The sequence below is a fragment of the Typopeltis vanoorti genome, chromosome 8, assembly GCF_054136105.1.
Source record: "Typopeltis vanoorti isolate ZY-2024b chromosome 8, IOZ_Tvanoo_1.0, whole genome shotgun sequence".
Lineage (NCBI taxonomy): Eukaryota > Metazoa > Arthropoda > Arachnida > Uropygi > Thelyphonidae > Typopeltis > Typopeltis vanoorti.
The window spans coordinates 141,119,498-141,137,239 of NC_143556.1; the positions used below are offsets into that span (position 1 = coordinate 141,119,498).

A 17,742-nucleotide genomic window follows, 5' to 3' on the forward strand; every position below is an offset into this window, starting at 1 on the left:
GAGCACATAGATATCCTAAGCACATCAAGATCATCTACAACTAATGCTTTAAACATTGATCTACATACTATTTCAATGGGACAAGGACAATTTGTTCACATTCAATGCCACCAAAACAGTCTTACATCTTCTTTCACAAAAGAAATCTCAGCTCACATTCTTTTAATAATATACAAATCAACAGACAACAGGAAATTTTTCTGCTTGGACTATCATTCACTTCCGGCTTCTCGTGGCACAAACACATCAACAACAGATTCCTCAGCATCCAAAAAAATTAGTCATTCTTTTGTTCAAGATGCTATTTTACATGCAATCAACTCTAAAATTACAAATTCCAAGTCCACTCATGCTTAGGATACTTCTCACATGTTTGGGGTGGAGCACCTAAAGCTTTTCTAAAAATTCTTGATGGCATCCAGAGGAGAAGAATTCTGCTCATAGATAGAAGAGAAAGCCTTAAACTCTGCCCCACAAAAACCTACCATATGGCTTTGCTACATTGATGATGTGTTTGCTATTTGGTCACATGGCTTGGATACACTCCTCTCCTTCTTAACAAACTTAAACAACCAAAACCCCACAATCAAGTTCACCCTGGAAAAAGAGGAAAACAACAACCTCCCTTTAATAGTCACCTGCCAACCTGATGGAACCTTGGTTTTCTCAGTTCATAGAAAACCCACCCATACAGGCAAATACATTCACCAACAACCCCCCCTCCACACACACACACAACAATATGGAGTTATTAAGACACTGTTCAACAGGGCTAAACTAATCTGTTCAAATGACAAAGCCCTAACCACCGAACTAAATCACATCCTTAACACTATCTCAGCCAATGGCTACCCTCCCACCCAAAAAATCAGAAAAATAATAAAACCAGTTATCCCCCCCCCCTTCACAACAAAGATTATTCTAAATCCATCACCATTCCCTACATCCAGGGAACCTAGGAAAATATTACCAAAATCCTAAAAAAACATGACTTGACCTCTTGTTACGACCATATAGAAAATTGGCCCTTATCTGCTCCCCTAAAGAACCACTTCTCCTATACCAGGTCTCTTGTAGCTGTAAACTGTCCTACTTTGGCCAAACAGACAGGACAGCGAATATCAGGACACAAGAACTACATCTGGTTTCACCAATACAGCCACACTGGGCTTGCAGACCATGCTCTGGATACACGCCACAGAATAAGGTGGAAGAAAGCCACAGTAATACACTGCAGCAAGTTCAAATTTGAAAGGCTATTCATGGAATCAGCCCTTAGGAACATGCCAAAACTCAACAAATTTGGATGCATGAGACTGCTCCAAATTTGGGAAACATAAATCAGGAGAACTTCAGCCCAACAGTCAAGAATACCTAATATAGCCCGCTAGGGGGGGGCACCATCAGGACTTTAGGATAAATGGTAGCTTCCTCATTTGCTGTGTGTTGTGCCTGCGTGCACGTGTCTTTATCTTAAGTTCCCATGAAGATGGCAACGTAACGTTGCTGAAAGATTGGAAATATATATTAAAGTTTAATTTAATTTATATTCTAGTATACGTTGTTAATTCCTTAAGTTATTTAATAATCATGTTTAACCAATGTATAAGCCTGTCTACAAGAAAAATAGCAGAGTAGGAAATAAAGATATATAGACATACAGAAATATTTGGGAAAAATTTGGTGAAAAGGGCACAGCTAATCATGGTAAGTGTCTGCAAGATTTCCATCCAAGAAAGTGACTAGTCATCACTAACAATGTTTAACAAAGATATGCCGAAATTCATGTGGAAAGAGGACAGACAAGAAATAAGAAAAGTTATTGACTATATTATTGCTGATAGTGATATCTTCATACCACTATCAGGATATAGGAGTATACATGCCTATCTGTTTCAATTGATGTTTCTTTCAGATTTGCCACTGAGATTCCAAAGTTTAGTTTTTCTTTTCAAACACTTGCGTTTTTTTTTAAAGTGATTATCACTTAGTTTTAAGTAGGATAAAGATGAATATTATACTGAAAAGAAAAAAAAGAATCTTAAGAAGAATCAAAGTCAAGCAGCTTTCAGAGGTGTACTGTAGATTCAACTATTCAAATATTATTAAATTATTATATATTACTAATGAAAAAATAGCAATACTAATGTTTTGTTCTTGTGTGTTAGAGAAGCGTGAAGTAATGGGGCTATGTAGTATTTTATCATTTTTGGCAAATTAACACAACTACACTTTACATAAACAATGATATCATCCAGTCCAACAGTATGGTATTTTAAAAAAACTTACACACAAAGTGAGAGAAATTTGTTCTAATGTTACAGCTCTTTCCACAGAACTTAAATATCTGCACCATACTTTCTTGGCCAATGGCTACAATTCCTACAAAACAGATTTCAGTTATAATTGAAGAAACTACAGGAAGATGGTTTGATGTAAAATTAGGAATAAGAAAATGGTGCACTCTATCCCCACTCTAATTCATCATCTATATGAATCACATTATGAAAGAAAGTGATATTAAACCTAATATCAGAATTAGAGATACTGAACTTAGCTTTTTTTTATTTTTTTTTTTTTATTTTTTATGTACTTGATGTCATAGTCTTAAATTCATTGCAAGTTGTTGGGATTCTTTTAAATTGAAGAACAGCTATAACCAATTTGGAATGAAAATTAACAATAAAAAGATCAAAACTATAAAAACAGGCAGGAGAGCATGGACAACTTTTACTGCACTCCTAATAAAGAATCCACAGTACAAGTAAAATATTTCAGGTATTTAGACACAATGTTTAGTGAAGATGACTAAACATTGAAACAATATGGAAATGGCCAATAGAATAAACAAAGCTGGAAGGGTAGAAGCCTGTTGAATAAATTTATGTAGAATAAGAGAGAAATTAGTCAAAATACGAAACTAGCAGGACACAAGACAGTGTTAGAACCAATTTTAACTTATCGATCTGAGAAATGGGTAAGAAATAAAACAGCTGATCAAAAACTAGAACCACAGATATGAGAGTTAGAGTTCTGAAAATAATTAGGAGAGTGAATGGATGGGGTCAATAGGGAATCATATTGAAAATTAAGATATTAGAAAGGAATTTGATGCTTCAAGCTTTCATGCCAAGACAGCAGGAAAAAGATTCAGAAGGAGACCAGGATCTACATGGTTCGATGAAGTCCGAAGTGTCTTAGAAGACAAAAGTATAAGATCCAACAATACTAGAATGCTAACAAGTAACAGATTTAGTTTATGCAGATGATGTTAAACTCCTAAATAAATCCAGTATTAGTCTACAAGATTCCCTAAGTGAATTGAATAATAAATTTACTAAATTTATTAATTTACAAAATTTGTATAAAAAGACAAAGACAATAAAAATAGGCAGAAACATTGAGAACATTTTCCTGAATGAATAACCTATAGAACAAGTAAAATATTTCAGCTATTTAGGCACAGTTTTTAGTGAATATGGCAAATTAAATATGGAAATAGACAACAGAATTAACAAAGATGGTATGGTACAAAGTCAACTGAATAAATTTGTATGGAATAAGAGAGAAATTAGTAAACACATTAAACGCTGTAAATCAGACAGTGTTCAAACCCAATTTAACTTATGGATCTGAGGGCAGGTTAGAAATAAAACACTTCATCAAAGACTGGAAGCAACAGACAGAGTTCTGAAAAAGATTAGGGGTAAAGAATGCTAACAGATGGCATCAATGGTAGTATCATGTTAAAAATGAGGATATTAGGAATGAACTTGACATTGTTAGCATTCAGGAATTTGTGAGCAGAGCTAATCTCAGGTGGTATGATAATTTAAACAGAAGGTCACAAAAGATTAGAAAAACAAGGGCAGGAAAAAAAAACCCAGGAAAAGACTAAGGTTTAGTTGGATTGATACAGTAAAGACATGCCTCAGAAAACAGAAATATAAGACCCAATAATATTAGTCAACAGATGATAGATTAATTTAAAGAAAATTGTTGATAGGAAGTTAGTAATGATACAACTTTTTCATGTGGTATACTATTGTATTATCTTGCACAATCCTATAACACCACTGAGGGTACCTATCAAGAATTTGATGATTAACAATTAACAGGCTGATTTGCAGAAGAGCTTGACAGGAGATTGAGGTGAGCATTTGATCATTCTCATTACTGAGGTAGGCTTCCTCCCCACTTAATGGGGAAGTTGGTCTACTTCTGCTATGGTGACCCAGTCCATCTTGGGAGAGTGTATATTTTGTATGCATGAATATAAATGAATTAATGAAGGACCACACAAACATCCATGAACAAGGAAGGATTTGAATACACAGCTTTTGACTGGAGAGCAGATATCTTAACCAATCCACCAACCAGGCCAGCAACAGGATTAGATTAGTAATAATATTGCTGGTATATTTAATCATGTATTACTGTCATAGTATCCTGTACACTCCTTGAGGGGTGCAGATCAGGAAATTGAAGATGATTAACATGTTAATATTCATTTTTAAATAACTATAGCATGCCTGTATTTTTCTGGTATGCAACCGTTGATCTATTATAATAACCACAGTTTTTAACTTCCTGTACTTTACAAATGTTGTACAAATCAAAGCTCAACAGAAATTATTTTTGTATATATGACTGAATAATATTCATCTCCATCACTTACAAGTGTAAATATCAAACAATTTTTGTATTCCCATAGAAGTAAGATTAACTGAACTCTTTTCACTACTTTAACAGAATAACAAAAAAATCCTGCTAACCTGTTCCTAATCCTAGTCGTGCTCCTCCAAGAAAATCATTGCTGGTAATTTTGTCATAATCCCAAACAGTCAATTCAAGACAACGTTCTTTTAGTTCATCTAATGTAAGATCTTCATAAACGAATGTGTAATACCATTTTGGATTGCTGCTTTTCTTCACTACTGGTGTCTTTTGCTTATTGCCTTTACCTTTATCAGGTAATAAGTAGCTGAAACAAAAATAAATAAATAAGAATAATATCAGCTTTGAAGAGCAGATATCTTAACCAATCTGCAAACCAGGCCAGCAAAATGATCAGATTAGTAATAATATTGCTGGTAAATTTAATCATGTATTACTGTCATAGTATCCTGTACACTCCTTGAGGGTGCAGATCAGGAAATTGAAGATGATTAACATGTTAATATTCATTTTTAAATAAATATATTATGCCTGCATTTTTCTATTTCTGCAATTTTTTTCAAGTGAAAAAAGTAAGGAAATATTTTTTATGCATATAAAGATAAATACAGTATCATAACTAGTTTTGCTATGTGGGTAGCATACGTGCGTGCACACATGTACAACCTGATAACAAATTATAGGTTCAGATCTCATCACGGGCATGGATGTTTCGTGAATATCTTCAGGTGACAGATGAATTATTACCTAGTGAGAGACCACCACCACCTGCTTAATGGAAACCTAAAGTGGATTGAAAAAGTTCTGTCTGGTCACTAGTACAGAGTTCCTAGATTATTTAACCCTTAGCTACTGAGAGTGCTAATATAATACAGTTCATTATGACAAAATAATAGAGACTACTATAGTGCTACAGTAAGAACTAATGCTCAATGTTTTAACACATGCTAAGACCATCATCTGAAGTGCACTTACATGTGCATACACACACACACACAAGCAAACCAGAAGTATCACTAAGTCGATCAACTGCAGACCCTAACTAGCCTGACTTCTGGTAGTTGTGTGTGTGTGTGTGGTGGTGGTGGTGGTGGGGATAAAAATAAATAACTACATCGAAGTTTGAATCCTGCAGACAGCTAGAGAACATCTGACTCATAATCTGGTTTAAATTAAAGACACTGCTATTAGGCCACTTAATACATATTACTGTAAGGTATTGTATCCAAAATAAGGGCTTAGGCTATTATTTAGTACATAGCATACTGGAGTTGGGGACTGTTAATGACCTGAATTCTAATTCATTTTATTTATAATGTGGTTGACTTAAGTCCCCCCCCCCACCACACACACACACACAACTTTCAACTCTAATGCATCTGTAACATTTATCATATATAGATGAAACAGGCATACAAATACAAATTTAAAAAAGCATGTGAGCTTCTAATCAACCACTTTAAAAAAAGGGGAGGGGTGGATCTAAAAATATCAAGAATATGGATGGCTCACAATACATCCACATGACTTTTGTTTCAAGAGGATAGCAATGATGGGATTCAGGTCAAACCTGGTCACAAATAAAAATGAATTAGGATTACAGGTTTCCAACAATTCCTCAACTCTAGAATTCTAGAGTTGAGGCACTAAACAGTAGGTAACCTCAACCCTTATTTTGAATGTTTTTTTAAGCTGTTCTCACCCATGAAAGGTTATATGCAAACCTATAGTACATTTTGTACCATGGGTGGGCTATGGATTTTTTTATCTATTTTTATCAATTATAATGCTAATTATGGGTATCATTATCTGGTCTCATTATCCATCCAATATCCTTTTTTGAGGTCTACCTGCCTTCTCTTTCCAATTGGCTTATATTTCAGTATTTGTTTAGGATATCAGGTGTTGGCCATTCGGTTTACATGTTCTATCCATCAATTTTATATATATATATATATATATATATTTTTTTTTTTTTTTTTTTTTTTGTATTTTTTAATATTTTTACATGGTCTGGAAACCCTGCTCTAGAGGCCAAACATGGAACTTTTTCAAGCCACTTCATACCTCCAATAAGCAGGGTGGTTGTCTCACACCAGGTGATAAAATTCATCTTCAACCTAAAGACAATCACAAACAACAATGCCCATAATGGAATTCAAACCCATAGCCTGTTGAAAAGCGAGTAGGCTAACCAACCAGGCCAGCCTACTAATACCCTACAGTAATACAGGTATCAGTAATACTAGCTGGCACCAAAAATAGCAGATAATGACTCAAATATTCTTTGGCCACTTATAAATAACAGGATTCCAGTTCACATGTACAGACAGTCAGTCGTGATTTATGACATATGTGACCACATGCACAGTCATCCAATTAACATTAACCAAATACATACCTCCTCATACCTGTAACTCACGACCCAGGATTTTGCTCAGACCATTGTTACTAAGGGTGAGAAATCCTCAGAGACTTTTCGAAGGAATATATCTTAAGGATAGAGCATGAGGTAATAGCAAAGTGTGAATGGTGTTTGGAAGAAACTGCTGAAAAAACAGGAAAACCTCACTTAATGCAAATTTGATATGCATGATAATCAGTTAGTGCGATTGAGCGAAATGATACTATTTCCCGCTTTAAGCACATGATTAATCAGTTAACATAATTTTTTTGCATTATGCAAAATTTTACTTTAAGTGAAAATTTTTGTCACCAATCTGCAGTGAGCAGCAGCACTTGTCAACATAGCAGCCAAGTGGGCAGTGGCAGTGCTGCAGGTGGTAGCTGGCAACACTTGGCAGTTGACTCAAAGTTATCATTGCAAGCACACATGCAAACTCTGTTCTCTTGCTCAATCACTTTTCCTTCATTTTACTTTAATTTAGATACCTATAAGGTTTTATTATATTCAATCTCTGATAAGGAAAAGAGAAAGACTGATAAAGAAAGTGGGCAGTAATAAAAAGAGAAGAAAGTAATTACGTTAGAGGGAAAAGCTGGAAGCCATTAAGAGACATAAAAGTGGCACTAGTAATGCAATGATTGTGCAAGATCGGGGATAAAGCAATTCAACCGTTTGAACGATATTAAATAATAGCAGAGAATACAAAGAACAAGGAAAAGTTGTTGCTGCTTCTTTAAGCATGCAGATCACCTGAAATAGATTTAATGATTAGATGGAACATCTTCTATCACTCTGGATTGAGGATTGTAACCAAAAAAACTTCATAGTGCAAGGAATATTCAGGCAAAAGCTCTCAATATTTTTACATCATTGAAAAAGACCAAATTTCAAGAGGAATGTGAAAGCTTTACTGCATAACATAAGATTCACTGGGGAATCTGCTAGTGCTGATAAAGATTCTGAATCAAAGTTTCCTGAAGAATTGCAAAGAATATTTCAGGAGGGTGCGACAATCATCAAATATTCAATGTCGATGAAACTGGTCTCTTTTGGAAGTGTTTGCCAACAAAAACTTTCCTAGCTAAAACTGAAGAATCTCAACCAGGATACAAAGTATCAAAAGATAATCTTACACTTTTATTTGGAGACAGTGCAGAAGGTGACTTTAAACTCAAGCCTATGTTAGTTTATCATGTGCAAAATCCAAGATCATTAAGAGGATGTAACCAACAAAATCTGCCAGTAATTTGGGAATCAAATAAGAAGGCTTGGGTGGCCAAAACTCTTTTCGAGGAGTGGTTCAACTGTTATTTTTGTCCTTCGGTTGTAGACTACTGCAAGAAAAATAATCTTACCTTTAAAGCTCTTTTGTTATTGAATAATGTTCCCAGTCATCCTACAGAGCTTGCTGATCTTAATGAAAATGTGAAATTTTTTGCCCCAAAATACAATTCTTTGCTTCAGCCAATGGACCAAGGGGGCATATCATTGTTTAAAGCATACTACCTTCGTAGAACCTTTGCCCATGTCCTTTACTTGAAACAACAAGTAAAGAGAATGCAATTTCTTTACTCAAGTTTTGGAAAACATACAATATCAAGCAAGCAGTAGAAAATATTCATTTAGCATGGGAGGAAAACACCACCAGCCATATGAGGACCATGTGGCAGGTCTTACCTCACTGTGCAAATGATTTTCTTGGTTTTAATTACCCAGCTGTTTAACATTACTGAAGAAATCAGCCCAATTGGAAAAGAACTTGGATTTAATAAACTGGATAATGAAGATATGAGAAATTTACTCGATTCCCATTCAGAACAGTTAAGTGAGAATGATCTTCTTCAACTAGAAGAACAGCGTGCATATGAAGAAGATAAGGAGTGCGAATAAGAAGAGAATGTTATGACTAAGAAGCTAACTGCAAAAGAACTTGAGCTAGTTTTCAATCACATTGAGCGTGCTAAGAAAATTTTGTTTGATGCTGATCCTGATATGGAATGAAGCTTCGAAGTCTGCCGAAATCTTGATAAAGTGTTCACCAGCTATTGCAAATTGCATGACAAGAAGAAAAAGTTGAGCACTATTCAAATATCTTTACTTAATTTTTTTTTGAAAAAGTAGCTCAATCAAATGTTTAGATAAATTTCAGCAATTGATTTTTATTAACTTTGATGATTTTATCCTCTAATATAGTTTATAATTTTTTTTTCAAATTTACACTAACCGATAGATGAATTATAATTATTTCTATTGCTTATTGTATTCGCTTCACACGATTTCACTTAGTGTGCATTAACTGATGGACTAATTAATCACATTAAGTGAGGTTTTCCTGTATATGTTCATAGGCTCAGGATTTAATGAAGGCAAAGCCTTACAAAAGATTGGTAACAAGATAATGCTAGCTAAACAATGGAAGTTGGAGGTCTCAAATCTGAATGAGTTGGTAATGACATGACACAAAGGTAACTGTGGGTCAAAGGGAATGTTGAAAGGCATTTACAAGAATTCCAGAAGTATCACAAATAAAGTAGAAAAGTTTATGCCACTGGTTAGCTTGACTTGGCCAAAAATTATTGGAGTCAGTAAGACCTGGTTGACAGAAAATGATATGGTTACAGAAATAGAATGAAGAGTATTGTGTTTTCTCATGGAGGATAGAAGGAATAAGACAAAAGGTAAGGTACTTCTGATGATAGCTGAAGAACTTTGACCAACAAAATTAGAAGACAAAAAGGATTTCAGGTCTGGGGAAGATTGTTCATTTTAAGCTGTCTGGTGCAAGACAGAGGTCAACAGGACAAAATATATTGTGTTTCTGCTGACCAAGGAATCCACATCTTCATGCGTATTCCCTGGTCAGCAGAAATATGCAGATTAGCACAATGAGTGCAGGCTGAACAATTATTATTATTATTAGAAACATGGAAGACTTCAACTACAGACACAGATTGGAGGGAGGTAAGGAGGACATGGAAAGATGAAAGTGAATTTCACAGAGTTGCTAAGTTGATAATTACCTGAAAAAGCAAGCCATGGAGTTTGAGAGTACTGGATCTGGTAATAGCATCTGAAGATGTATCTGAAACTGAGGTAGACACTCTACCAGGAATCAGAGAGAGTGAACATTCAGTTCTGTTCTGGGAGTTTACCAAACTTATGGAATTTTTCAAGAAAGAGTTTATGTTGATCTATCAAGCTGGAAATTATTACAGACTTAGGAGGCATCTCAGAGCAGGAGCAATGCCATGGATAGAGAAGCTACAAGCAAAGAATGTCAGTAGTTCATGAGACATGGTAAGAGATTAGAAATAGTATCAGACTACATACCTATGGCAAGGAAGATAAATGAAGTGAAGGTTAAGTGGATGAGTATAGATAGAGAAAGCAAGAGCTTAAAAACATTGTGGGTGAAACAAAGAAAACAGTAATCAGCATATTCATGAGCAATACAGAGTGCAAGCAAGAAACGGTATTAGTAAGGTAAGAAATGCCAAATCAGATGAAAGAAAATTTGCTAAGCATTCCAAGGTAAATCCAAAATAATTTTTATGTTATGCAGCAAGTAAGAGGAAGAATGACAATGGAAGATTTACTTTAATTGATGCTGATGGAGGGAAGGTGGCAGAAGCAAAATAAGTACTGAGTTGTTGAGTGATCACTTTGTAAAGGTGTATTATTTTACAGATGCAGTTGATATGACAACAGAGATGGATCAGAACTGAGGTAAATGAACAGGAAATGCTCAGCATATTGAAAAACATCAATGTAAATACAGCAGCAGGACTGGTAGTGCCTCTGATGAAATTGTTCAAAGACTCAGTTGTGGCAAGGTTCAAGGGAGTGAAAATAAGGAAAGATAGTTCCATTGCATGAAGGTGGCTTCAAGAAGGAAATAGCAAATTACAAACCAGTTAATATCTCAAGAGTGGTGGTTAAAGCACTGAAAAAGTTGGTTAAAGGTGAAATCCATCCAACAATGGGTGGATAATTAATATGAGAGTCTATTGTGGGCAGCATGGCTTTGTAAAAGGTAGGTCATGTCTTAGTAATTTACTTACATTTTATAACAACAAGAGTGACAGCATAATTAGATAAGGAAAATGGCTAGACCATGATATTGCATGAAATTTTATTACATGAGCTGGAACAAATGGAAATGGACATGAGGTTGGAGATTGTTGGGAATAGTATATGGTGGAATGGAATCTAACAGAATGAGAGTAACTTGATAAGTGCATCAGGGTTCTGTAATAGGACTGCCACTCTTTAATTTGTATATTAATAAATTAATTTGTATATAATGAAAGATTTAAAGGATATTCAGGAATTTGCTGATGATTCGAAACCAGGAAGGGCAACAGTTGATAAAGATGATGTAAATATCCTGCAGGACAATTTAAATAAATTGGCATTGTGGGCTAAGGATAATGATTATTAATTTAATGTTACAAAATGTAAGGTTATGCACTTTGGGTTGAAAAGGTGACATTGTGTGTATCACACTGATGGTACTGGATGGCAGGAAGTTGACAAGGCTAAGGACTTGGGAGTAATGTAGAGAGTTGAAGTTCAGAGGGTATATTGCAAAGTTGGTAAAATAGCTGAAAGGATTATTTGGATGTTGAAAATCACACTAACAAATAAAGACAGGGGAAATTATTATCACTCTTTATAAGGCTATGATTCAACTGCATCATGATTAGTACACATTTGGTCACCTGGGTTTCTTTGGGACCTATCTCTAGAATCCTGTCTTAATCAGTTCTCCTTTCAGATACATCTGTCGGGGTTGCTTCTCTTTTCAGTAACTCAGACCATAATCTCATACAAGTTTCATTTCTTTCAGCTACTTTGAATCTTGTATCCTTTAGCATTATAACAACACCAAGGGGATGCTCTCCAGGGATTTTACTTCTCCTTCCCACAGGACTACTGCTTCCACTCTTCAGATCTGGATAATATGTACTCTAATTGATTTATGGAAATTATCCATGTTGGAAAGATGGTTTTTATTCTCTATTCCATTCAGAATTCCCACCCAGTAATTAAGCTATGGTTTTCCAAGAAGTATGCCAAGGCAATCCAAAAAAAAAAAAAAAAAAAAAAAAAAAAAAAAAAAAAAAAAAAAAACAGCATATAGTTAGCGACTTTGAAAATTCCAGCTTCATTCTGAGTGTATGATGAAACCCACAACAATCATTAACAAACCTATGTCTGATTTTGAAAGAGCTAAATGTAGAAACCTGCCTCTTGCACAAATGGAAGTAATGCCTTCTTACCTTGCAAAGGCTACTGGTACAATTATTGTCCATCAATACTCCCACCTATCTTTCTTTCTCATACCCATATGACACTACTGTAATAACACTTAAAAACGGGTGTGTTAGTTCAGGAACACAACTCTTAAGTACAATTGGAGAGGGATTTGATCAAGCCTAGAAGTTTTATTCAAAATCTTCTGATATCATTCTAGCAGAAGCCATATAGTTAGAATTGTTTAACCTTGGTTATCATCTATACAGGAAAGTTGGAAGAGAAAAATTATGCTAGGGATATATCAGAGGATTTTGAATAAAACTTCTAAGCTTGATCAAATCTCTCCCCAATTGTACTTAAGAGTTGTGTTCCTGAACTAACACACCTGTCCTTTATCATCTGTATGCTCTATTAAATAGAGAGCACCATGATGTATTGCTCTCTACCTCTTCCATGGTGCTCTCTAAAGTAATGGAGAAGGTAATCACTAGTCAACTTCTTCATCACCTAGAGAACTACAAATTAATTATTGACCATTAGTATGCATTATACCATTCAAGCTTCATAGCATATATCACCTACACCATTTGTCTCTGGACATTATATCTATGCATTATACCATTCAAGCTTCATAGCATATATCACCTACACCATTTGTCTCTGGACAATGTGCCATGGAAAATAGAAAGTGAGAAGTCACTATTGACATTTCCAAGGCATTAGACAGGGTCCAGCATAATAAACTTCTCACCAAACTGCCCATTTTCTGCATGTTATGGTGGATGATTTCTCTATTAATGCAAGTGTTTCTTGGGACTTATGAATGAGAATTTTAAGTTAATGAGTAAAAAAATCTGAAGAGAAGTTTCAGTTTAATAAACAGCTTTATTTATATAATGCTGCTTCTGTTTCACGTTTTACATCATAAATAGTTTTTTGTATGTCTACCTTACTTATCACAACTAGTAGGGAATATGACCAATGAGAGGAGAGGATATACAAGCATCATTTGAAGACCAAGGTGTCAAAAACATATTTCAAAATAATAGACATAATAATAATAAATAAATAAGCAAATGTCATGACCAATTATTTTTTTTATTCTCATTCATACCTTTTACAAAAGGGATCAGATGTACCATTGGACCTTGTTGCCATTAGATTTCTGGCTTCTTTCACAAGAACATGTAGTGCTCCTTTATGAGAGATAACAGGTCCTCTAATTCTTGAATCTATTGATATATCCTTAGGCACATATTTCAGAGCTAGAAACAGATCTCCTTTAAATGTTATTGGAGATTCCACAGATTCTGCCTGTTAGAACCACATAAGCAAAATTGCATTAATTTTTTTTTTTTTTTAAATTTTCACATGTATTCTTTGACATAAAAAACAAAAAATTTTGGAAATAAATTTTTTTTATTGAGGTACATTCCAATACAGCAACTACAAATAAGTCTGAAGTCTACTGATTTCCACAGAAAACTTGAAAATAATCTATTCACACATTTAAACTGCTCACTATGTTGAACTAAGAGATATTTCAACAGGATAAAAGGCTGCACTAAGCAAATTGTGTTTGAAAAAAGCTCTTTTCATGAAGGAATAAAGTTGCAAACTTGGATGTCTTGTAATAACTCAAACACATCATCTAGATCAGGCATTCCCAACCCTATGCCCACGGGCACCATGGTGCCCATCGACCAATTTATGTGTTCAACCGTGTGCCGTATAGTTTGAAATAATCACGTGCACATCACGCAACAACTCATGGCATGCTATATGACGCATGCGTTAATGACACATGACGAGTATTAAATGCATACAATGTAAAGTAGATGTGCATTCGAAGTTGTTCATTATCTGTTGCTAGTTATATGCGCATAATTTTAACGGTGTCTTGTACTTAAATTTTTGAAATATTTTGATTTTTAATCCTGAAATGAGTGAATCAAGTAAAAGACAACGAACCTATAATTTTAACACTGACTGGGAGGAAACATATTGTTTTGTTAATTTTAAAGATAATTGTGTTTGTTTGTTGTGCAACAGTAGCATTGCAATTCCGAAAAAACATAATGTTGAAACGCCACTTCCAGACTTTGCATGACACTTTTAATAGGAATTATCCACTTAAATCTGAAATAAGAACGCAAAAAAATAAATCAACTAAAATTGAACCTGTCTGCCCAACAGTCGGTTTTCACTAGACATGTGGTAACATCTAAAAATGCCACCACTGCTTCTTTAAAAATTTTCCCCATGCTCGCAAAGAAGAAAAAAACATTTCCAAGATGGCACAAGCTGTCTATGATACATTTCCCACCATTGCTGGTGCTGATGGGGCACCAGCAATGGTGGGCAATATCAATGGATTTATTGCACTCTACAAGAAAGATCATTCATTTCCAAACTTTATGTCCTACCACTGTATTATCAACCAGGAAGCCCTTTAGACATGTTATGAAAGTTGTTACAAAAATAATCAACTTCATTCGAGGCCCCTTTGCAGCACCGAATTTTCAAGGCTCTATTGCAAGACATTGCAGATAAAGAACCTGATCTCATCCTGCATACTGAAGTATGTTGGCTCAGTAAAGGTAAAGTCCTCACAAGATTTTTAAGCTTAATTGAAAAAATTAAAAAAATCTTTACGTCAAATATGAAAATTTTGATGAACTAAATGACTTTTGCTGGCTCTTAGATTTATGTTTTCTCACAGACATCATGGAAAAATTGAATTCTTTAAATTTGGAGTTGCAAGGAAAAAATAGACATGTTGCTAAAATGATAGGCTCTGTAAACTCATTTAAAGCAAAACTGGATTTGTGGATATCACATCTGCAGATGGGATCTCCCGTTCATTTTCTAAATATGAAAAAAATGGTAGGTGATAGCGAATTTAACTTGTCACCATTTGTTAAACATCTTCAAGTGCTTAAAGAACAGTTTGAAAAGAGATTTCAGGAATTTACTATCATAGAGCAAATGATCTCCTTTTTTTATCAGTCTTTTACTTGCCAAGTAAATATAATGGAAATAGCTGCATGCATTGCAAAGCTTGTTCAAGTAAAAGCTGAAGAACTGGAGCTAGAAATTTTGGATCTTCAGAATGACATTATGCTAAAATCCCATATAATAACAGATGAAAACTTCTTAAAAAAAGTTTCTATTCTTAAAAAGAGCAGCGTACAAGATAAAATCGTTTTTCGGTTCCACATAGCTTTGCGAATCATTGTTTTCAACCATGAATATCATAAAATCAAAATATAGATCACGACTCACTGATGAACATCTTGATATTTCAGTTCTTAAACAATCATCATCATATTCTCCTAATTATGAAGCACTGGCCAATGAAATGCAATGCCAAAGATCACACTAACTTACATATATATATATTTAAATTTTTATATAATGTAAGTTTTGAAGTAATAAAACATATGATTATAATGTAAACTTTGTATGTATTCATTTAACAAAAGAATTCAAAAAATTTGCTTGAAAAATTGGATGGTGCCCGTCGCCCTATCGGTATTTTAGAATGTGCTGTAGGAAACAAAAAGGTTGGGAACCCCTGATCTAGATGATTTCATGCAGGAATGAATTATTGCAAAGCTTGAAGAAGGCTGCAGAATTACTAGTATTGCCAGAGAGTTTTGAATCTCACATAGCACTGCATCCAGGCTCTGGGCAGCAATTTCCAACCAATGAAATGTGTTCCAGATGTTTGTTAAGAGGGCCCCCCCCCCCTTGCTCTACCACAGAGCATGAAGACAGATTTTGGTTATAATAGCAAAACATAATCAATGAACCACAGCAGGTCAGCTTGCAAGTCAGCAATATTCAAGCACAGATAAACGGATATCTTGACAAACTTGGTGAGATGTTGACGCAAGTAGGGCCTATACGTCCAAAAGCATGTAGTCTGCATCCTTTTATCCACAGCTCATCACAGAGCATGTTTTCAGTGGTGTTGTATCCATTAAAACTGGACAAGGCATCAATGGGCTAATGTACTATATACAGATGAGTTGTTTTAGTCTCCTCTGATTCTAGACAACACTTAATCTGGTGTGAAAGTGGTACTGCTTACTATCATAAGAATTTTCTTGAAAGGGACAGATATGGCAGTGCTGGGGTCATGGTATAGGGAGGCATTATGCTTAATGGATGTACCAAGCTACAAGTGCTGGAAAAAGGAATGATTGGCGAATGATATTGCAACGAAGTTCTTCAATGTCATGTTTGATTGTTTCATGGTACTGTAGGCAAAAAAATTCATTTTTATGGATGACAATGACAAACCACATCATACACAAGCAGTGGAGATATTTCTAGAAACTGAAGACATTAATCGAATCGAAACACATTTGGGACACAATAGGAAGATGCACTATGCTCTAAATTCCCCTGCAGAAAACATACAAGGCCTTATCCTTGCTCTGAAGGAGGAGCAGACCAGTTTGCCTCAACAACTCCTGAATCACTTGGTGCTAAGCATGGTATGATGTTGTTGTGAGAGCTGCACCACAGTTTGTGATGGACATATTCCACACTGACATATCTCTCCGTATAGTTTTCTGTGAGAACTGCACATTAATTTATTAAATACATTCTTAGAATATTTGTAACTTTGCCAAAAACATATTGCAATTAATTTGTACAAAATTTATAACACATTTTTTTGTGCAATATAATTTATTAGTATACCAGCAATAAATTTATTTCCATATTTGGCTGTACTCATGAAAATTTTTTCGTATACAAGTAAAAATGTAGTTTGCCCTTAGCTTTTGGACATCAGTGTAGAATGAAATATACTAATATGTTTCATTAAATATTGCAGTCATCATTTGTGGCCTACAGTGCTATGTAATACAAGCAGATATTAGTATCAATGGACACTAACATTCAGAGAAGCATTTAGAGATTGAAAAAGGTATTTCATAGTACGTCACAAGTTTATGTACTCAAAATCAATTCTAAACGATGTTACTAGCTGTCAGAAATGTGATAGTGCCACCTTAGCCAAGAAACAAAAGAGACCTAGGAAGCTAAAAAAAAAAGGTATTCAGAAGGGCAGTACCAAATCTCAGCAGTCAATTAACAAGAAATCAAAAAGTGTAAAGCAGTTCAGGCTAATAGTAGTACACTACATAACAAGCAGTTTCAATAGAAAAGCAGCTGCACATAAGCCAAATATCCATGGCAACCAACAGTTCAGAATATTCTTTAGATCACAACACTGCAATCTAAAGAATATGCCTAAGTGTATCACCCCAAATGTGAAGTTTGGTCGCAGGTGTGCAAAACAATTAAGAACTGCTTCTGCTAGTACTGCCAGGAGAAATTAATCTGATTGCATGAAGTGTCTAGATGAAACTTCATGCAATCAC

General features: G+C 34.8%; 1 protein-coding gene across 1 annotated transcript in view; it reads right to left on the reverse strand.

Annotated features, from left to right (window-relative positions):
- The window catches only part of LOC150104392 (uncharacterized), a 127,607-nt gene that overhangs the window by 15,845 nt on the left and 94,020 nt on the right, over positions 1 to 17,742 (reverse strand). The window contains exons 7-8 of the mRNA XM_090396469.1: positions 13,458 to 13,657; positions 4,776 to 4,984 (exon numbers count right to left, since the gene is read on the reverse strand). Of these exons, the coding sequence (XP_090252595.1) occupies positions 4,776 to 4,984; positions 13,458 to 13,657 (409 nt within the window). The remainder of the gene's footprint in view (positions 1 to 4,775; positions 4,985 to 13,457; positions 13,658 to 17,742) is intronic.